This window comes from Lithobates pipiens, unplaced genomic scaffold (assembly GCF_037356315.1).
Source record: "Lithobates pipiens isolate NorthernLeopardFrog02 unplaced genomic scaffold, aLitPip1_a1.2 Scaffold_16, whole genome shotgun sequence".
NCBI lineage: Eukaryota > Metazoa > Chordata > Amphibia > Anura > Ranidae > Lithobates > Lithobates pipiens.
This window is the reverse complement of record NW_027507748.1, coordinates 47,975,917-47,998,022: the sequence shown is the minus strand read 5'-3', so window position 1 is coordinate 47,998,022 and position 22,106 is coordinate 47,975,917. Positions and strand designations below refer to the sequence as shown.

Genomic DNA, 22,106 nt, shown 5'->3' with positions numbered 1-22,106 from the left:
GTTTTTAACCCCCTGATTGCCGCTAGTTAACCCTTTCACCCCCTTTTGCCAGTGTCACTAAGCAATCGTTTTTCTGATCGCTGCATTAGTGTCGCTACAGTCGCTAGGTAGCTAGTTATTTTTTTAGGTTCACCGCCAGGTTTTTATAGCGCTAGGTACCCCGATATACTACCCAATAATGTTTTTAACCCCCTGATTGCCGCTAGTTAACCCTTTCACCCCCTTTTGCCAGTGTCACTAAGCGATCATTTTTCTGATCGCTGCATGTGTCGCTAGGTAGCTAGTTATTTTTTTAGGTTCACCGCCAGGTTTTTATATCGCTAGGTACCCCGATATACTACCCAATAATGGTTTTAACCCCCTGATTGCCGCTAGTTAACCCTTTCACCCCCTTTTGCCAGTGTCACTAAGCGATCGTTTTTCTGATCGCTGCATTAGTGTCGCTACAGTCGCTAGGTAGCTAGTTATTTTTTTAGGTTCACCGCCAGGTTTTTATAGCGCTAGGTACCCCGATATACTACCCAATAATGGTTTTAACCCCCTGATTGCCGCTAGTTAACCCTTTCACCCCCTTTTGCCAGTGTCACTAAGCGATCGTTTTTCTGATCGCTGCATTAGTGTCGCTACAGTCGCTAGTTATTTTTTTAGGTTCACCGCCAGGTTTTTATAGCGCTAGGTACCCCGATATACTACCCAATAATGGTTTTAACCCCCTGATTTCCGCTAGTTAACCCTTTCACCCCCTTTTGCCAGTGTCACTAAGCGATAATTTTTCTGAACGCTGCATCAGTGTCGCTAGTGTCGCTAGGTAGCTAGTTATTTTTTTAGGTTCACCGGCAGGTTTTTATAGCGCTAGGTACCCCGATATACTACCCAATAATGGTTTTAACCCCCTGATTGCTGCTAGTTAACCCTTTCACCCCCTTTCACCAGCGATCACAGTATAAGTGTCACTGGTGACGCTGGTTAGCCAGTTAGTTATTTAGGTTCCCCGTCAGGTTTTTATATAGCGCCAGGGACCCCCATATACTACCTAATAAAAATTTGAACCCCCTGATTGCCCCTAGTTAACCCTTTCACCACTGATCACCGTATAAGTGTTACGGGTGACTCTGGTTAGTTTGTTTTTTATAGCATTTTATATTCAAATCCGGAAGGCAGTGCTTGGTTTTCGGGGTCCCGTACGTGGCTAGGCTCCCAAAAAGTCCCCCACATGTGGTATCCCCGTACTCGGGAGAAGCAGCAGAATTTATTTTGGGGTGTAATTTGACTTCTGCCCATAGAATGTGTGAGCAATATATCATTTAGTGACAACTTTGTGCAAAAAAAAAAAAAGTTTGTAATATTCCCGCAACTTTTGGCAAAATATAAAATATTCCATGGACTCAACATGCCTCTCAGTAAATAGCTTGGGGTGTCTACTTTCCAAAATGGGGTCATTTGGGGGGGTTTTGTGCTATTTTGGCATTTTATGGCCTTCGAAACTGTGATAGGTAGTGAGGAGTTAAATCAAAAATTTGCACCCTTAGAAATCCTGAAGGTGGTGATTGGTTTTCGGGGTGCCGTGCGCGACTAGACTCCCAAAAAGTCCCACACATGTGGTATCCCCGTACTCGGGAGAAGCAGCAGAATGTATTTTGGGGTGTCATTTCACATATGCCCATAGCATGTGTGAGCAATATATCATTTAGTGACAACTTGGTGCAAAAAAAAAAAAGTTTGTAATATTCCCGCAACTTGTGGCAAAATATAAAATATTCCATGGACTCAACATGCCTCTCAGTAAATAGCTTGGGGTGTCTACTTTCCAAAATGGGGTCATTTTGGGGGGTTTTGTGCTATTTTGGCATTTTATGGCCTTCGAAACTGTGATAGGTAGTGAGGAGTTAAATCAAAAATTTGCACCCTTAGAAATCCTGAAGGTGGTGATTGGTTTTCGGGGTGCCGTGCGCGACTAGACTCCCAAAAAGTCCCACACACGTGGTATCGCCATACTCGGGAGAAGTAGCGGAATATATTTTGGGGTGCAATTCCACATATAACCATGGCATGTGTGAGCAATATATCATTTAGTGACAACTTTTTGTAAAAAAAATTTTTTTTTTTTTTTTTTGTCATTATTCAATCCCTTAGGACAAAAAAAATAAATATTCAATGGGCTCAACATACCCATCAGCAATTTCCTTGGGGTGTCTACTTTCCAAAATGGGGTCATTTGGGGGGGATTTGTACTGCCCTGCCATTTTAGCACCTCAAGAAATGAGATCGGCAGTCATAAATTAAAAGCTGTGTAAATTCCAGAAAATGTACTCTAGTTTGTAGACGCTATAACTTTTGCGCAAACCAAAAAATATTCGCTTATTGACATTTTTTTTACTAAAGACATGTGGCTGAATAAATTTTGCCCTCAATGTATGACTAAAATTTAGTTTATTCGATTTTTCTTATAACAAAAAGAAGAAAATATCTTTTTTTTTCAAAATTTTCGCTCTTTTTCCATTTATATCGCAAAAAAAAAAAATCGCAGAGGCAATCAAATACCATCAAAAGAAAGCTCTATTTGTGGGAAGAAAAGGACGCAAATTTCGTTTGGGTGCAATATTGCATGACCGCGCAATTACCAGTTAAAGCAGCGCAGTGCGAAATTGGAAAAAGACCTCTGGTCCTTAAGGTGTTTATTGGTCCGGAGCTGAAGTGGTTAAGAGGTCCTGTCAACAAAATTGGGCTAACTTTACTGTTGTCTTATTTTTCAATTCAAAAAAGTGTATTTTTTCCAAAAAAAAAGTGTGCTTGTAAGACCGCTGCGCAAATACAATGTGACAGAAAGTATTGCAACGACCGCCATTTTATTCTCTAGTGTTAGAAAAAAAAATGTATAATGTTTGGGGGTTTCTAAAGTAATTTTCTAGCAAAAAACCCCCCCAAAAACGTGTAAACACCAAATCTCAGAAAGAGGCTCGGTCCTTACGTGGTTAATCTATGATAATAAAACCTGGACGCCGATTGGTCATCTATGCAGAGCTGCGCCAGATTTTGCACTCTCCTGTATTAGTAAATAACCCGCACTGTATTATAATGAAAAAAAAAAAATATATATATATATAAAAGCGGCTTTTAATGAGGTACACCACAATAAATCTGAGGACAATTCCATTTTCTGTATTCTGTAGATTTGCACATTCGGTGTAATGAATACTAATACTCTCCTCACACACCCTCCTCTATGGGAGGAGTCCGGGGATACAACGTTGCCATTCCTCAGTCTATTCATTGGTACAATGCAGCGTTCTGTCCCCACCCCCTTTTGGTATTCAGAGTTTCTGGGAAAGAGCTAACGCGCATGCGCATCTCGCTCATAAAGACGTCACAGGTATCTAGTCTCTGATTGGTTGCACGTATATAGGCGGGACATTTGAATTTGCGCACGGCGCCATTTCCCCACCAAATGTTCTTTTCCGCCATGATCTCGGACAAATGGAGGTGTTGTGGATCAGCCTGTTGCTGATCCGGTGTGTAATATCAGCTAGCGGTGAGTATCGTCCTGTGCCATGGACTGTGTATGAGGAAGGAAGTCCTGTCAGCATCCTCCGACTCAGCATTGCATGTGCGGTGTACAGGGGGGAGACGTCTCCTCATTTATTACACGGCTAATGGACGCTCCGCCCCCTTTTCCCGTACCTCTGTCTGCTTATACTGGGGAGGGGGCGGAGTCATATGTTCCCAGCCTAGCCCCGCATCCCTACTCCCCCCACCCCCACAGTCTGTACACTCTTGGTACACTCCAGATCGCCCTTCTAGTCTGTGAACCAGTGGGCGGGGCTATGGCTGACTTAAAGGGGTTGTAAAGGTAAATGTTTTTTCACCTTAATGCATTCTATGCATTAAGGTGAAAAAACATCTCACACTGCCGGCGCCCCCAGTCCCCCCGTTTTACTTACCTGACCCCTCGAAAATCCTGCGCTCGCCCCCGCCGTCCTCTTCGCCGCTCAGCCTGGCCGCTGATTGGCTGGAGTGGATGGATTGAAAGCAGCGCAGCCATTGGCTCGCGCTGCTGTCAATCACATCCAATGATGCAGCGCGCCGGGGGGCGGGGCCTTGTGATACAGCGAGCGGCTATAGCCGCCGGCTGTATCACGGGAGCGCGCCCGCAGTGCTTCTCACCAATGCGAGGGAGCTCGCATTAACGTGAGAAGCACCTGCGGGAGGAAGCAGAGACAGCCGCCGAGGGACCCCAGAAGAGCAGGTTCGGGGCCACTCTGTGCAAAACGAGCTGCACAGTGGAGGTAAGTATGACATGTTTGTTATTTTAAAAAAATAAAAAATTTTACTTTACAACCCCTTTAATGTAGCCATGCCTGCTTGACTGGGGGGGTGTAAAGAGCCGGTGTCCTATTATATAAGGTCCCCCATCTGATAGTGTCCGCTGTGTACTGCGCATGCGCAGTACACAGCAACACAGATTCCGAAAAATTGCCGAGGATGAACGGCGCCTGCGCCGTGAGTCCAGGTTCTATCCCCACCATTCAAGTGGACATAGAGTAGGAATATAAAAGAGCCGAGCCCGAAGCGTGGCGAGCGAAGCTCGCCCGTGAGGGGCCCTCTAATATTCACAACCCTATGTCTGCTTGGATGGTGGGGCTACCACCTCCACTCACGGTGCAGGCGCCGTTCAGCTTCGGAGATTTTCCGAAGCTTCGTCTGCTCCGTACTGCGCAGTACGGGGTGGACACTATATGATGGCCGGACACTATCTGCCAGAACACCGGTGTTCTGGCATATTCAGTCCGGCCATCATATAGTGTCCGCCCCGTACCGAGCATGCGCAGTACGGAGCAGAAGAAACTTCGGAAAATCTCCGGAGATGAATGCCGCCGTGAGTGGAGGTGGTAGCCCCACCATTCAAGCGGACACAGGGTTGGGAAAATTAGAGGGCCCCTCGCGGGCGAGCTTCGCTCGCCACGCTTCGGGCTCGGCTCTTTTATATTCCTACTCTATGTCCACTTGGATGGTGGGGATAGAACCTGGACTCACGGCGCAGGTGCCGTTCATCTTCTGATATTTTCGGAATCTGTGTACTGCACATGCGCAGTACACAGCGGAAACTATCCGATGGGTGACAGTATATCATAGGACACCGGAGTGTACTAAGTAGTGTGGTGGTGGGGGGGAGAGGAATAGGTGTGAGACAGAGAAACCCCTACTACTAATCTCTTATGCAAATGAAATAGAGAGGGGCTATGGACTTTCTAGGCACAATTACAAATATATATATATTATTAAAAAGATATGATTTTATTTACAAACGTAACAATAAATTCATAGACATCTTTAAAAAGTCATAAACCATCACAAATCTCCGGGGATGTTACCGCTCTGATACTATGGCCATAATGTAATTACTAGTAAGAGGAAAAAATTCTCTTGAATATTGAACAGTCCAGGAAATGGTATATGAGCAAAGTATATGAGCAAAATTGCGGAACGTCGAGGATGATTGGATGCTGGTGCTATGCTCATGCTCGACACGTTTTGCGTGTTTTCACGCTTCTGGAGCTAGTTATGATAATTGTAACAATAGGATAGAGAAGATTTATGGTGGTATTAAATTGCCACCTAAGACCCCTTTCACGCTGGGGTGTTTTTCAGGCTCTTTAGCTTTAAAAAAAAAAAAAAAAGCGCCTGTAAAGCACCTGAAAGAAGCCGCAACTGCAATCCCAATGTAAAAGCCCGAGTGCTTTCACACTGAGGCGCTGCGATGGCCAAAAAGTCCTGCAAGCAGCTTCTTTGCAGCGCTTTTGGAGCGGTGAATACACGCTCCTAAAGCGCCCCTTCCCATTGAAATCAATGGGAAGAGCCTGAAAAGCGCTATTGGCAGCAGCATTTTGTGGGCGCTTTTAACCCATTTGGCCACTAGCAGGGGTTAAAAGCGCCACAATAGCACTCGAAAAATGCTGGCAAAGCGCTGCTAGTTTAAGCGTCGCTTTACGAGCGTTTTTTGGGCGCTGACATTGTGAAAGGGCTCTTAAAGCACTCGGGCTTTCACATTGGGATTGCAGATGAGGCTTCTTTCAAGCACTTCACACGTGTTTTTTTTTAACGCTAAAGCGCCTGAAAAACGCCCAGTGTGAAAGGGGTCTTAAGTATAAATCTGCAATATCCCAGCAGAAAGGGGGGAGCCAAATGTATTTTATTTTTCTCCAGCCACAGGAGAACTCAAGAAAGAGGCTTGATGTAGAAAACACTATTAATTATAGTGGGCTGGAGCCGGCATAGAGTTAAAGAAATCCGCAAACGCGCAATTAAAGCTGGGAAACCAGGGTATTCATTATTTTCAGGTGAAAGGCAGCTTAGTATAAAAAAGCCCATGCTATTCAAAACGGGGAGTCAAGGCAGTAAGAAGCCATTTAACCTAAATATAATTGTCTTCCAGCCAACGCCACATAAGGGCAAGCGATACAATGTATTCAGAAAGATATCTCACTACTAATCTCTGTATTCTGTGTCACTTCTCAACTTTGTAGGGGTCAGCAGTAAGTGGGGCGGAGTTCATAGGTCGGTAGTAAGTGGGGTGGAGTTCATAGGTCGGTAGTAAGTGGGGTGGAGTTCATAGGTCGGTAGTAAGTGGGGCGGAGTTCATAGGTCGGTAGTAAGTGGGGCGGAGTTCATAGGTCGGTAGTGGGGGGGGTGGAGTTGAGAGGTCGGTAGTGGGGGGGGTGGAGTTGAGAGGTCGGTAGTGGGGGGGGTGGAGTTGAGAGGTCGGTAGTGGGGGGGGTGGAGTTGAGAGGTCGGTAGTGGGGGGGGTGGAGTTGAGAGGTCGGTAGTGGGGGGGGTGGAGTTGAGAGGTCGGTAGTGGGGGGGGGTGGAGTTGAGAGGTCGTAGTGGGGGGGGGTGGAGTTGAGAGGTCGTAGTGGGGGGGGTGGAGTTGAGAGGTCGTAGTGGGGGGGGTGGAGTTGAGAGGTCGTAGTGGGGGGGGTGGAGTTGAGAGGTCGGTAGTGGGGGGGGGGTGGAGTTGAGAGGTCGGTAGTGGGGGGGGGGGGTGGAGTTGAGAGGTCGGTAGTGGGGGGGGGTGGAGTTGAGAGGTCGGTAGTGGGGGGGGGGGTGGAGTTGAGAGGTCGGTAGTGGGGGGGGGGGTGGAGTTGAGAGGTCGGTAGTGGGGGGGGTGGAGTTGAGAGGTCGGTAGTGGGGGGGGGTGGAGTTGAGAGGTCGGTAGTGGGGGGGGGTGGAGTTGAGAGGTCGGTAGTGGGGGGGGGTGGAGTTGAGAGGTCGGTAGTGGGGGGGGGTGGAGTTGAGAGGTCGGTAGTGGGGGGGTGGAGTTGAGAGGTCGGTAGTGGGGGGGGTGGAGTTGAGAGGTCGGTAGTGGGGGGGGGGTGGAGTTGAGAGGTCGGTAGTGGGGGGGGGGGGTGGAGTTGAGAGGTCGGTAGTGGGGGGGGGGGGTGGAGTTGAGAGGTCGGTAGTGGGGGGGGGTGGAGTTGAGAGGTCGGTAGTGGGGGGGGGGTGGAGTTGAGAGGTCGGTAGTGGGGGGGGGGTGGAGTTGAGAGGTCGGTAGTGGGGGGGGTGGAGTTGAGAGGTCGGTAGTGGGGGGGTGGAGTTGAGCATATCGTGTGATGTCATGGTGCAAGCAGAGCGGCCCCAGAGCCTTGTGTGCGGGTCTGCGGTATGGGAGCAGGGCAAGCTGGGATCGGGATTGTCAGTGCTATTTAGACTGGAGCGGACTGGAGGGAGCACTCGGCTTTGGAGAGAGACGATCTCCGTGACTCGGAGGGGACGTGTTGTGTTAGTGAGGTCTCATTATCTGTGCTGCTGCACACTGCCGTAAGGGTCACTATGAGTGTCAATGTTATGTGTGTGTCGCCAATTCTAATTTCTTGTACTCCAGAGTCCTGTCCCTGAGCCACTTACTATATCAAAAATAAAATAAGAAATATGTTTTTTTGCCTTATTATCTACCTTAAATCATATTGCTAATTGCATATTGTATTGGTTGTAGCCCAAATACTCTCATTTGCACTTAAACTGTAATTTTGTAACTTTTGGAAATGACAGTAAAAACTTGACGGGGCCAGTAAATTTTGGGTGTTGTGCCAGTAAATTTCAATTTGGTAGGTTGGCACCACTGGTTCAGAGGTCGGTAGTAAGTGGGGCTGAGTTCAGAGGTTGGTAGTAAGTGGGGTGGAGTTCAGGGGTCGTAGTCGGGCGGAGTTCAGGGGTCGGTAGTAGGTGAGGTGCATTTCCCAGCAGACAGCGTGGGGGGGGGGGGGGGGGTGGGAAGAGGCTTAGACTCCTGTGGGAGTCTATGCCTGGAAGTGGGTGCAAATGTGCAAATACCTGTCAGTATTTCAGGGGCCGTAGTGGGGTGGAGTTAAGGGGTCGTAGTCAGGCGGAGTTCAGGGGTTGGTAGTAGGTGAGGTGCATTTCCCAACAGACAGCGTGGGGGGGATGGGAAGAGGCTTATGCCACGTACACACGAGCGGACTTTTCGTCATCAAAGGTCCGACCGAACAATTCCGGCAGACCATTCGATCGTGTGTGGGCTGCAGCGGACTTTAGATTTGTAAAAATCCGACAGACTTTAGAAATGGAACATGTTTAAAATTTTCCGCCAGACCCAGTTCCTACCGAGAAATCCGCTCGTGTGTGTGCTAGTCCGACGGACAAAAACCGACACTAGGGCAGCTATTGGCTACTGGCTATGAACTTCCTTATTCTAGTCCGGTCGTACGTCATCACGTTCGAATCCGTCGGACTTTGGTGTGATTGTGTGTGGCCAAGTCCGTTCATTCGGAAAGTCCGTCGAAAGTCTGTTGGACCTTGTCCCTCAAAGTCCGGTCGTGTGTACGCGGCATAAGACTCCTGTGGGAGTCTATGCCTGGAAGTGGGTGCAAATACCTGTCTTATGCCGCGTACACACGACCGGACTTTTCAACATCAAAAGTCCGACGGAATGATTCCGGCAGACCATTCGATCGTGTGTGGGCTGCAGCGGACTTTTGATTTGCAAAAGTCTGACAGACTTTAGAAATGGAACATGTTTCAAATTTTTACGCCAGAACTCCGCCGGACCCAGTTCCTACCGAGAAATCGGCTCGTGTGTGTGCTAGTCCGACGGACAAAAACCGACGCGAGGGCAGCTATTGGCTACTGGCTATGAACTTCCTTATTCTAGTCTGGTTGTACGTCATCACGTTCGAATCCGTCAGACTTTGGTGTGATTGCGTGTGGCCAAGTCCGTTCATTCGGAAAGTCCGTCAGAACTCTGTCGGAACTCTGTTGGACCTAAGTCTGGTCGTGTGTACGCGGCATTATGGTCACTCAGTCTGGTTCAGTAGTTTACACAATCATGGGGAAGACTGCTGAATTGACAGCTGTCTAGAAGACAGTGATTGACACCCTCCACAAGAAGGGGGTAATAGCAATTTGGCTGTATGCTATGCACACAGCAACATCTGTGCTGTCTCATATAAGCACCCATTACCATCTTAAAGCGGGAGTCCGCCGGGACTCCGCGTTTTTTTTTTTTTTTTATTTTTTTTTTTTATTTATTTATTTTTTTTTTTTAAAGCCAGCAGCTACAAATACTGCAGCTGCTGACTTTTAAAATAGTGACACTTACCTGTCCAGCGCGCCCGCGATGTCGGCACCCGAAGCCGATCTCTAGATCATCACTCGGGTGCTGCTGCCGCCATCTTGGGTATGGGAATCAGGAAATGGAGCCTTTCGGCTTCATTTCCCGGTTCCCTACTGCGCGAGCCGCACTGCGCAATAAGGACGGTCCCCGCTGCCTCTGGGATCTGTGTGTTTCCCAGCAGGCAGCGGGGCACTTGCGGAAGGGGGCGCGCACAGAGAGCTATCCCGGAAGTGGGTGCAGTTTCCTGGATTATCCAGGTGACTGCACCCCCCTCCCCCCTGAAAGGTGCCAATTGTGGCGCCGGAGGGGGGGAGGATTCCGATGAGCGGAAGGTCCATTTTAGGGTGGACCTCCGCTTTAATGATATAATACTTTAGCTTACCTTCAAACCCACTCATACCAAGTATTCAGACATGACCCGCATTCCTACATCCTCATTTCAGCCTGGATGCTCCCCAGTCAGGCCCCCCTGGTTCCCCTTTATAAAGACATCACCAGCATTCTTACATTCTCCAAACGGTCAGCATGTGTGTCCTCTCGGACCTCAACCAAATCTTTATTTACCTTTTCACTGGAAGCCACGCCCTGGAGGGTTTGCCTCCAACAGCTTAACACCTCCCACAAAGGTTGTGACCTCACAGCATTCACACAGGATGTGAATGCCCATATAAGGACAATACAATGCAATACAATTAAGAAGAAAGTACCAATCACAGACATGTATACATTCAAATAGTCAGTGACGCAAACTGAATAAATGCTTTCAATGATGGAAACCATACAAAACCAATGAACGATGACTATAATTCCGTTGATAGAAATCCTTAATATACATTGTTCCAGAGAACAATGTATACCTGGATTATTCTACACCTCCATGTGGATGGAAGGTTATCCACAGATGTGCACTGCCTATCTCCATGTGGTGATCAGACACAGCAGAGACAATGTGCACACATCCGGCTACGACCAATCCCCGCAGAGCAAGCATATGCCCCCAGACGATCGTCTGTACAGCATACAGGGGCCCTTTTGCTGGAGGACATACCCCCACTCCGCAAACACCTTTTTCCAATCCCAAGAAGTTATCCACTACCTAACGGATCTCAACCAGCGTCAGTTTGCCCCAGTCAGCTCTTTTAGAGTGGGCTGGGGGAGAATGAACACAGGGGGACTCTTATGACAATACATATAATAAATGCATCTAAAATTTTCCACAACAAGGGTAAGTCACAAAAAGGCCATTGCTAAAGAAGTTGGCTGTTCAGAGTGCTGTATCCAAGAATCCACCACACAGACACAGACGTATCCAGGCTACGATTGTCACATTCCTTGTATCAAGCCATTCCTGAACCAGAGACAAAGTCAGCAGTGTCTTGACTGGACTGATGCTCAGTGGTCCAAAGTCCTCTTTTTGGATGAAAGTAAATTTTGCATTTCATTTGGAAATCGAGGTCCCAGAGTCTGGAGGAAGAGCGGAGAGGCACAGAATCCAAGTAGCATGAGGTCCAGTGTGAAGTTTCCACAGTCAGTGATGATTTGGGGAGCCATGTCATTTGCTGGTGTTGGTCCACTGGGTTTTATCAAGTCCAAAGTCAGAGTAGCCCTCTATCAGAAAATTCTAGAGCACTTCATGCTTCCCTCTGCTGACCAGCTTTATGGAGAGGCTGATTTCATTTTCCAGCAGGATTTGGCACCTGTCCACATTGCCAAGAGTACCAATATCTGGTTTAATGATCATGGTATCACTGTGCTTGATTGGCCAGCAAACTCACCTGACCTAAACCCCATAGATAATCTGTGGGGTATTGTCAAGAGGAAGATGAGACACCAGACCCAACAATGCAGAGGAGCTGAAGGTCACTATTAGGGCTGAAACAACTAATCGATTAATCGGCCAGTAACATAATGGGGTTAAAAAAAAACTAAAATGAGCCCTTTATAGTACAAAAAGAGCAAATAATCGCTACTGTAAATATTACTCACTGTTCTACAGTAAAAAAAAAATGAACCCCTTCCAGTAGTGATTATCTGCTTTTTTTTTTTTTTTTGACTATAAAAGGCTAATTTCTCAAGTCCATCTTTCAGGACAGTCACCGTAGAGAGACCCTGGCTCCTCCCCTCTTAGGAAACACTGCCTTCAATTTCACAATTTTTAAGTCTCATCCTCCCTCTGTCCCCTCAGTTATGGTGTTTCCTCCAGTGGGGAGACACCGCTAAGGAACCTTAGCTAAACAGTCAGCGAGACTGAGGCTATGTTATCTAGAGTGGAGGAGACAGTGGTCTCTCTGGCTCCGCTCGGCAGTCCGATCGCCTATCGGACTACATTCGGCAGTCTGGTCGGCTGGGGAGCTGGACTTTCCTACTGACCGTCTTCCGCGCACTCCAAACTTCGCTTGGGGAAAGCAAGAAGTTTGGGGAGGTCCATCCGTTCGTTCGCCCAGTGGGGCGCTGCAGCAGGATGTCCTAGGTCCCCCTGTGTTTGCAGTCATCTTGGAGCTGGAGGCCGGACCGGATGACGAGCGACGTCAGTTCCGGTGGGGGTGGACATCTTCGTTGGATCCGCGTCTTCCGGTTCTGGACGTGATTCGTGAAAGGGGACCAAGTGTTTGGCTGGTGCAGCCCCTCTCTCTAAGCTGTACAGGCAGCTGTCGGAGGCACGTTCGTACCACTTTTCCTCAACAGGAGAATGTCCGAAGCAGAGGCTTCAAGAGCTCCTGGAGACAACAGCACCAGCCACTCAAAGGTAAGGGGAACCCTGGGGAGGTGTTCCCTTACTCTGTAACCAGTAGCTCCACTGGTGTTATTCCCCCTTGGTGGTCGGGGGGGAAGGGGAGTTTGTCTGGGATCCTGGTGGTGGTTGGTCCTAGGGGGGGCACTCCCAGTGGTCCTCTAAGTAGCGCTGGTGTGTTTTTTTGTTTTTTTTTAAACTTATGCTGCCCTCTCTTTTATTTCTGTATTTCGGAAAGCCACGAGCAAGTCCCCCCATGATTCTAAGAAGAAGTCGTGTAGAGCCTCTATGGGGGATTCCTGGACCAAGGCACTTTGTAAGTAGTGTATTGAGGGGTTGGTTAGGGAGCAGGCAGCAGAACAGGGTGCAGACCTAGCGGCTTCTGTGAAGGAACTCTCTAGTACTTTCCAGTCCTTCAAAACGCTCTTTTCTAGTTTCCAGTGGCCTCAGCCCCAGAGCACTCCTCCACCAGCGCAGCAGAGTGTACAACCTAGCCCAGTGGATGTTGCTCCTGCGAGTGGAGAGAATCCAGGGGGTTCCAGAGAGGAAGTTGAGGAAGAAGTTGACGGTGCCACCTCAGATTCCCAAGGGGAATCTGATGGTGAGGAATTGGATGGGGAATCCAAAAGAACCTCACAGTATAAACTTTCCCTGGAAGAAGTGGAGGAGCTCTTAGGAGCTATTCATACCACTTTAGGTATACAAGAGGAAAGGAAGGCATTGTCACTCCATGATCAGATGTACAAGGGCCTGGGGGAACAGAAAAAGCGGTTGTTCCCGGTTCATGACGTCTTGATCGATGCTATCAAGAAGTAATGGCAGGATCCCGAAAGAAAACCTTTCTTTTCTGGTGCGTTGAAACAAAGGTTTCCTTTTGCGGAAAAGGAGGCTCTTGTCTGGAATAAATCTCCCAGGTTAGATGCTGCCTTTTCTCAGGTGTCCAGACATACTGATCTGGCCTTTGAGGACATGGGGGTACTTTCAGACCCTATGGATCGAAGGATGGATTCACTTCTGAAGAAAGCCTGGGATTCAGCACAGGGAAATCTTAAGCCTGCCATGGCAGCCACAGTGGTGGCTCGTAATATGGAGTATTGGCTTACCCAGATTAAGGCACACATTGAAGCAGGGACGGCAAAGGAGACTATTCTATCCTCCTTTCCCATGCTGCTTAAGGGGGTAGCATACATTGCGGATGCTTCGGCTGAATCGGTGCGAGTGTCTGCAAGGTCTATGGCCCTGACCAACTCAGCCAGGAGGGCCTTATGGCTGAAGACATGGCAGGGGGACAGTGCGTCCAAAACAAAGCTCTGTGGGATCCCTTTTACAGGGGACTTGCTGTTTGGGCCAGGTCTTGAAGCAGTGCTAGATCACACGGCTGATGAGAAAAAGGCCTTTCCTGTTAAGAGGAAGTATGGGGAGCAGTCAAAAAGAAAGACTCATCCTCAGAAAAAGTTTGAAGCCCCTAGAACTGATCGGCAGAAGAAAAGTTGGGGGCTGAAGGGCAAAGGGCGTGGGGAAGCGATTTTTTTTTTTTATTTTTTTTTTTTTTTTTCGCCCTTCTTAACAGCCCAAAAAGTCTCAATGACAGGGTCATGGTGGGAGGAAGGTTGGGGGCCTTCCTCACACGGTGGGAGATGATCACCTCCAATCAGTTTGTGTTGGAGATCATCAGAAGAGGTTACCGATTGGAGTTTTCAGAGCCCCCCACTCTGAGACTCCTTGTCACCGAGTTGCCAAAGTGTGCAGAAAAATGGTCTGCCCTTCTTTCCTCTCTTCAGGAGTTAGAGGAACAGGAGGTGGTGGTACGGGTCCCAGCAGGAGAGACAGGCAAAGGCTAATATTCTCACATTTTTGTGGTTCACAAGCCTTCGGGAAAGTTCAGGCTTATCCTGAACCTGAAGCCTCTGAATGTCTCAGTCACCTACAGGAGGTTTCGGATGGATTCAGTTTACTCGGTGAAGGCACTTCTTCCACCAAACTGTTTCATGGCATCGATAGATTTAAAAGATGCATACCTGCATATTCCCATCGCAGAGAGCCACCAGCGTTTCCTCAGGTTGGCAGTGAAAACCTCAGTAGGGGTGCTACACCTCTAGTTCAAAGCACTTCCCTTTGGGCTATCCTCTTCTCCCCCCCCCCCCCCCCCCCCATATCTTCACCAAAGTGATGGCAGAAGTTCTGGCATTCCTGCGTCTCGGGGGAATCTCAGTGATCGCGTATCTCGACGATCTTCTCCTGTTTGCCCCTTCTCCAGCGCAGTTGATTCGTGATCTACAGGTAGCAAAAGACCTGTTAGTGAGCCTGGGGTGGCTTCTGAACCTGGAGAAGTCCAACTTAATTCCATCCCAAAGGGTCACTTTCCTGGGGTATGTGTTGGACTCAACAGAACAAAAGGTCTTCCTTCCCTTAGAGAAAATCCAAAAGGTAGACAAAGCATTGTTGTTTCTCCAGGGCAGCCGTCAGATCTCAGTAAGGAAGGTCATGTCGGCCTTGGGCTTGCTAACATCCACACTCCTAGCAGTTCAATGGGTGGGGTTACATTTCCGTCCTCTGCAACTATTCATCTTGAGGGTTTGGGACCACAGCCAGGGGTCTTTGGACTCTCTGGTTTTGGTTCCAACTCAGGTCAAGAGGTCCCTTTGGTGGTGGAGAAAGGGGGCAAATTTGTCGCAAGGTATAGAGTGGGTTTTACCAGTATCCAGGGTGGTTACAACCGATGCGAGCGGCTCAGGCTGTGGTGCTCACCTAGACTCCCGTTTGGTACAAGGTACCTGGGAGAGGAGGGATTTAAAGAGATCCTCGAATTGGAGGGAGCTGAGAGCAGTAGATCTGGCACTCAGGGCCTTTCAGAGGGAACTCCGAGGACAACATAAGTATAAGAAAGTATTCCTGCGCCTAATCAAGGTAAAACGAAAAGCAGGGGGCGTTGTACTGCTGCACACACTGAGGTGGGGTACCTCAACCCCAGTGGGAAAAAATTGAAAAACAGAAGTAGTGGTGCGCTGTACTATGACAGGAAGTCCAGCCTTAAAGGCTGGTGGGCTCTATAGGCACTAGAATAATATAGAGATATTAGACGGCTGATTTGTCGTCACATAAGGCAAAAAGTATATATAAATCGGTGTGCGTTTTTTTATGGGGGGATAGTAGAGAACCCTCAAAAGCACTATAACATTATAACATCAAAGGTATATTCAAATATAGGTGAAAATTACGGAAAAAACACAATCAAAATATTTGAAACAAGTGATTCCCAATGCGATTTGTTGTAACTATCAAAAATCGCATAAAGTGCCAGTGGCAAAAAAAATAAAAATTAATCAATACTATAATAATACGTGCAAGATTCCTCTACACCATAAAAATTGCTGAAACAATGTAGGTAAAGCAGTGAGCAAAATGTCCGTTCAACTGTGCAAGTTGTGGCAATTATATCAAAAATAAAGGGGGAGGGAGTAAATACAAAATCCCTCTAAGACAGTATTGAAACTATGCAAATGCCACGGTGAAAAAAGAGGTTAAAATTTATCGGAAAATGTCCGTTTCACTTGTGCAAAACCGGTGGCGATTATATCAGAAAATCGCATAAAGTGCTAGTGCTTAAATAATAATAACATGTGCACAATATTAATAAAAACAATGCAATTGGTGGTGATGGTGGGTGGTATCCCTCGTGGTCCTGTGTTGTCAGGATATGGGTATCCCCTTACCTTACGGCTGTAAGGTAACAGCGTGTAATATGTATATCCTCGGGGTCCCTGGTGCTCTTTGTCTTTTGAGGTCCTGCTGTGGTGTCCCCAGATCCTGGCGTCAGTATCCTGACTATTGCGCTGTATTGGTCCCTTTAAATGGTAACTCAGCAGCATTCAGCGTGGGGGTGCCTCAGCAATTGGTGTGTATATATAGGGTTAAAGAGATATGGAGGAAGGATGCCCCATAGTGTAGTAGTTTTGACCATAAAACGTTTTTATTTAAACAATAAATGGAATACTCACAAACAAAGGAGATATTTAAAACGGTGTATAAACGAGCACCGAGCTCGATTTGCGTCACTTCCGGTAGATCTCGTCTTAGACCTGGTTCACATCTATGTGTTGGTGCTTTTTGCATAAATGCACTACAGTTCATTTACATGGTTTCCTATGGGACACGTTCACATCTGAAAGGGTCAGGGACTTTTAACGCAAAATGGTGCTATTGGTTCAATATACTTCAATGGAGAAGCTGCAGAAAAGCATGCAATGCGTTTTTGCAGCAATTTTGTGTTTTTCAATCTGCCCAAAATATGCAAAAATGCAAATTGCAGTAAAATCACGTGTGCAAAAATCAAAATGTACAGCAAAAAGCACTGCAGAAACGGATCAAATGTACATTCGCTGAATGAAAGAATTTTGTTTGAAATTTCCACTTGTTTTTAAAATGAATGTAATATCTGAATGAAAACCACATACACTGTCTGAAAATTCCTTTGACTAAGAAGTTTTCTATTTCCAAATTTTCCTGTCACTGTGGTTGAAAATGAACGTCAATTTGACCCACTTTTTTTTTTTTAACCACTTCCCGACCAGCGCACGCCGGTGTACGTCGGCAGAATGGCACGGGCAGGCATATTGGCGTACAGGTACGTCCAATCTTAAATGCCACCGCGAGCGCGCCGGCATGCTCGCGTGCTGGTCAGGACCCCCGTGAGTCCGGTCACGGGTCCCGCGGACTCGATTGCCGAGGGCAGACACCCGCGATCGTCTCACGGGGCGGCTGAACTGGGAGATGCCGTTGTAAACAGCATCTCCCCGTTCTGCCTAGCAACAAGTGATGCTGATCTCTGCTCCATGTGATTGGAGCAGAGATCAGTGTTCACTAAAAGAAAGCCCAGCCCCCAACAGTTAGTAACACACCCCTAGGAACACTTAACCCCTACACTGCCACCCCCTGGTTAACCCCTTCACTGCCAGTGTCATTTACACAGGAATCACTGCATTTGTATAGCAGTGATTGCTGTATAAATGACTGGTCAAAAATTATTAATAAAAATGCCATAAAACGATCCCCTATTTTGTAAACGCTATAACTTTTGTGCAAACCAATCAATCGCTTATTGCGATTTTTACCAAAAATATGTAGAAGAATACGTATCGGCCTAAACGGAGGGCAAAAAATGTGTTTTTTTTTTTTTCTTTTTTATACATTTTTGGGGGATATTTATTATAACAAAAAGTAAAAAATAATGCGTTTGTTTTTTTTTTTCAAAAATTGCCGCTCTATTTTTGTTTATAGCGCAAAAAATAAAAACCGCAGGGGTGATCAAATACCACCAAAAGAAAGTTCTATTTGTGGGAAAAAAGGACATCAATTTTGTTTGGGAGCCACGTCGCATGACCGCGCAATTGTCAGTTAAAGCAACGCAGTGCCGATTCGCAAAAAGTGGTCTGGTCTTTGGCCAGCAAAATAGTCTGGGGCTGAAGTGGTTAAAGTTATTAACTGATTAATTGAAACGATAATCGGCCAGCTAATCGATTAAGAAAATAATCGTTAGTTGCAGCCCTAGTCACTATCAAAGTAACCTGGGCTTCCATAACACCTCAACAGTGCCACCGGCTGATCTACTCCATGCCACGCCGCATTGATGCCGTAATTCATGCAAAAGGAGCTCCGACCAAGTATTGAGTCCATACTATACTGTACATGGACATACTTTTTAGTAAGCCAACATTTCTGTTTTAAAAATCCTCTTCTTTTTTTTATTTTTATTGGTCTTGTGTAATCTAATTTTCTGAGATAATGAATTTTGGGTCGTCGCTAGCTGTAAGCTATAATCATCCAAATTAAAATAAATAAATGCTTGAAATATATCACTCTGTGTGTAATAAATCTATATAATATCAGTTTCACGTTTTGAATTGAATTACTGAAACAAATGAACTTTTTGATGATTTTCTCATTTTTCGAGAGGCCCCTGTATATAGTGTGTGTTTTTTTTTTTTTTTTTTTTTTTTTATTGCTAATTCACCTTTTTATACATGGCTCCAAACTGCCCTGCACCCGCTCTTAAAAGGATTGCAGGGTTCTTCTACCAGCAGCTCCTGTCACACTTTTAATCTGGCATGGCTGTGCCCACACAGCTGCATCCTTCATTTATAGAGATCTGTAAATGAATAAACTACAAGTCTCTTCTGTCATTGTCCCTCTAGCCCTGTAACTGAAGGTTTGTATATCGGTACGGCTAGGTAGCTGAAAGGAGTGCCTGCAGAAGGCTGTGCATTGTCCCGTGATCCACTGATTGTGGCTGCCATGCTTTGTGGGTGCCAATGCAAAAAAATATATTAAAGCCCAACTCCTGGGGAAAGTAAAAATACTCCTTGCAGAGGGGCTACCCAGGGGTTAAAGTGGAAGTCCATGCAAAAATTAAAATCACTGCATCTATAGACACCATGGATCTAACACTAACCTCTCTATCCCTGTAAAGAAAAAAAAAGTATATATAAGTTTTTGGAAGCCGATCTGACCCTCTCTGACTGGATCCCATGCTAAGCCGACAGCCATGGCTTCACTGTAGAAGCCGGTGCAGAGGAGATGGAGGATAACGGAAGGCCCATAGTAACACTATGGATGATGCCACTTCCCATTCATTTCATAGCCGTTGTTGGGTGTGTCCTCTGCAGAGCTTCCACCTCTGGAGATTGGGTCAGAGTGAGTCAGATCGGCTTCCAAAAAGGTATATATACTCCATTTATCTTTACAGGGATGGAGAGGTTAGTGTTGGGTACGTGGTGTCTATAGATGCAGAGATTTTATTTTTTGCATGGACCTCCAAGTGCTTCTTTACATCTAGCACCGGAACTTCATCGGTCTTGATGTCAGAGGCATTCTGCTTTCAAACCATAGGAGAGAGGAAGCTGTGGCAACCAGTTTTGTAGCAGGGAGGCTTGGGTAGGTAAAAGTGAAGTTCTCAGTCCTCCTACATATAAATGAGCAATAAACTTGGCTGTAAAGGAATGAGGGTTTTTTTTGTTCTCTGTGCAGGAAGGTGAAAAACCTGTGTGCAGTATCTCCCAGCCCTACTGCAAGGGAAGATTTTTAATTTCCCCAGGTTCAGCTTTTGTAGATAAAAAACAAAACAAACAAAAAAACAATGGTGGAAAGTGGACTATACCATTAAAGTTACCCTGTTGCCAGATTATTTCCTATGAACTTGTTAGTCATACAGTCAGGTAGGTACACTACTGACCTTATATTTTATTTTCTATTCTTGACTTTTAGTCTGCAATTCATTTTTGCCACCAGCATCGGATACGGATCCAGTAAGATGTATGAAGCCGGAGCCAGACATACTTGGTGGAAACATCACTCTTACTTGTACCCTCCCGCACCCCGTGGAGGCCATTCATGTGATATGGTGTGAGATAAAAGGAAATGCGTTTAAAGAATTGGCATCTTGTAGCAAAGAACATGGGCCACGCATACCTCCAGAATTTGCAACATTTATTTCTATCCTTCCGTTGGATCCAGACGAAGATTTCTACAGATCAACCATTGAAATTTCGAAGTGGGAGAAAAAGGCTGAAGCTTGTTATGGATGTTACTTTAGCATAAAGCATGCTAATGGTGTTTATGGTGAAGTTTTCCTGACAGATATTGGTAAGCTGGATCTGGAACTATTCATGTCTTGACACTTTAGATCAGGGCTGGACATTTCCTGGTCCCCCAAAATCCTCTTGGGTGACTGGGTTACTGAGCCATTGTCCTCTGGACTTTCCACTGCCTGCCTTTTCAACAATTCATCCCTTGTTTCAACATTACTTCCCTTTGATCACTACCATCAGCCTACTCCTCCCCTGCACAGCCTTTCCCTTTTTTAATGCCCGCTCTGTCAACTTTATACATTCCCTTTCACAACATTCCTTTCCCTCTGTACCCTTCTCTGCTGTCAGTTGGCTGTACCCCTTTTTCTCCAATTCTGGTTTCAGCATCGCTCACTGTGTAGTGCCTCCCTCCTGTCATTCAATGAATTACAGTACAATAAGTCTTCTCCCCCATCTCCTGGGGATCCGTTCCCTCCTCACTACCATTGGCCCACAGGGTGGTGGGTTGGCATGGTTCTCTTGGCTGTCAGTGTAGTGTGCTGGTAAAGAGGGGAGGCTGACAGCATGCTGGTGTCCCATAAAAGCATGTGACAAAATTGAGTGTCAGTGTGCCCTGCTGCAGTAATAAGCGTTTTGGCATGCCACAACTGCTGTGCCAAGAGTATTAAAGTGCGATGTCAGGCGTGTCAGTGTCCCAAACAAACTGCTTTGCCAAAACTGTCAAAGCAGTTGGATCAGGATGGTTGCCAGCCAGCTAGCATTTTCAGAAGGGGAGGATAGCAATAGCAGTCTTCATATAAATTGAGAGAACCTTTTTTTTTTTTTCTGGCAAAGCCTCCTGGGATATGCACACCACATGTCAAAGCTTGCAAAGCGAGAACCGTGCACCTAATTCACCCAAGCAAATGAAGTGCGGGGGGGGGGGGGGGGGGGGTCTAACATTTTCTAAAAAAAAGCTTGCTAATTGTGTAGAGAACCATAGGCATAGGGGGGATGAGGTTTTGGAGAATGACTTTTCACTTTAAAGTGGTTCTAAAGGCAGAATTTTTTTTGTTTTTGTTTTTTACCTTCATACATTCTCTGCATGAAGGTAAAAAACCTTCTGTGTGCAGCAACCCCCCTGCCCCCAATACTCATCTGCCCCCAATACTCATCTGCCCCCAATACTCATCTGATCCCTATCATGATCCAGCAATGTGCACGAGAGCCTTGGCTCTCCGGGGACTCTCACTCATTGGCAGAGACAGCACCTGGAGCCATTGGCTCCTGCTGATGTCAATCACAGCCAACCAGGGAGAGAGAGAGATGGGACACTCGACAGGAGTGAGGGGCCAGAAGCTCCGGCAGGGGACCCAAGTAGAGGAGGATTGGGACTGCTCTGTGCAAACCCACTGCACAGAGCAGATTAATATGACATGTTTGTTATTTAAAAAATAAAGCAAAAACAGAAGCCTTTGAAATTACTTTAACAATGCTCTTTGGGATTTTAGACTTTTCAAAAGCACATCGTACCTGCAGTGTGGAGAGTTCCATACAGTGGGGAAAATCGTTATTTGATCCCCTTCAGATTTTGTAAGTTTGCCCACTTACAAAGAAATGAAGGGTCTATAATTTTTATCATAGGTGTATTTTATTTATTTATTTTTTCCTTCAAATAACCGTTTTATTCTCTCAGCAGGTAAAAGAACATAGACCGAACACAGTAAGTTCCAGGTGGCACAGGGATATAGCCAGTACAGACATTGTAGCAGTAATTGATGCAGGATCATTGCTAAATCATACTATGAACTGTTAGATAATAATTGAAATGTGCCATAGGCTAGATGAGAGCCTATGGAATGTGAGAGAGAACATAAAAGAAAAGATAGAAAGGAGAGAAGGGATAAAGAGAGTTGAAAAAGTAAGCTAAGGAGAGATGGGTAATTAAGGTAGTATCTCAACCACTGGCTCGGGGCAGGCCCTCTTGGCGATGCCACTCCTCCCAGATCTTATGGTGCATTTCCAACCTATCCTGTAATCTAGCTGTAATTTTTTTTCCATTAGCTCCATATCTTTTATTCTGGCGTACAGAGCTTCTTGGGTTCTTCCAGTTGAGGGCAACCAGACATCCCGCAGCTGTCAGGACATGTTTAAGTAGCTTCTTGGATGGTTTGGCAATTTATAATGG

General features: G+C 46.4%; 1 protein-coding gene across 1 annotated transcript in view; it reads left to right on the top strand.

Annotated features, from left to right (window-relative positions):
* Positions 1-3,401: 3,401 nt before the first annotated feature.
* LOC143981771 (uncharacterized) overlaps positions 3,402-22,106 on the top strand; it is a 76,423-nt gene continuing 57,718 nt past the window's right edge. Inside the window, exons 1-2 of the mRNA XM_077479860.1 lie at positions 3,402-3,529; positions 19,617-19,994. Of these exons, the coding sequence (XP_077335986.1) occupies positions 3,475-3,529; positions 19,617-19,994 (433 nt within the window). The 5' untranslated portion in view covers positions 3,402-3,474. The remainder of the gene's footprint in view (positions 3,530-19,616; positions 19,995-22,106) is intronic.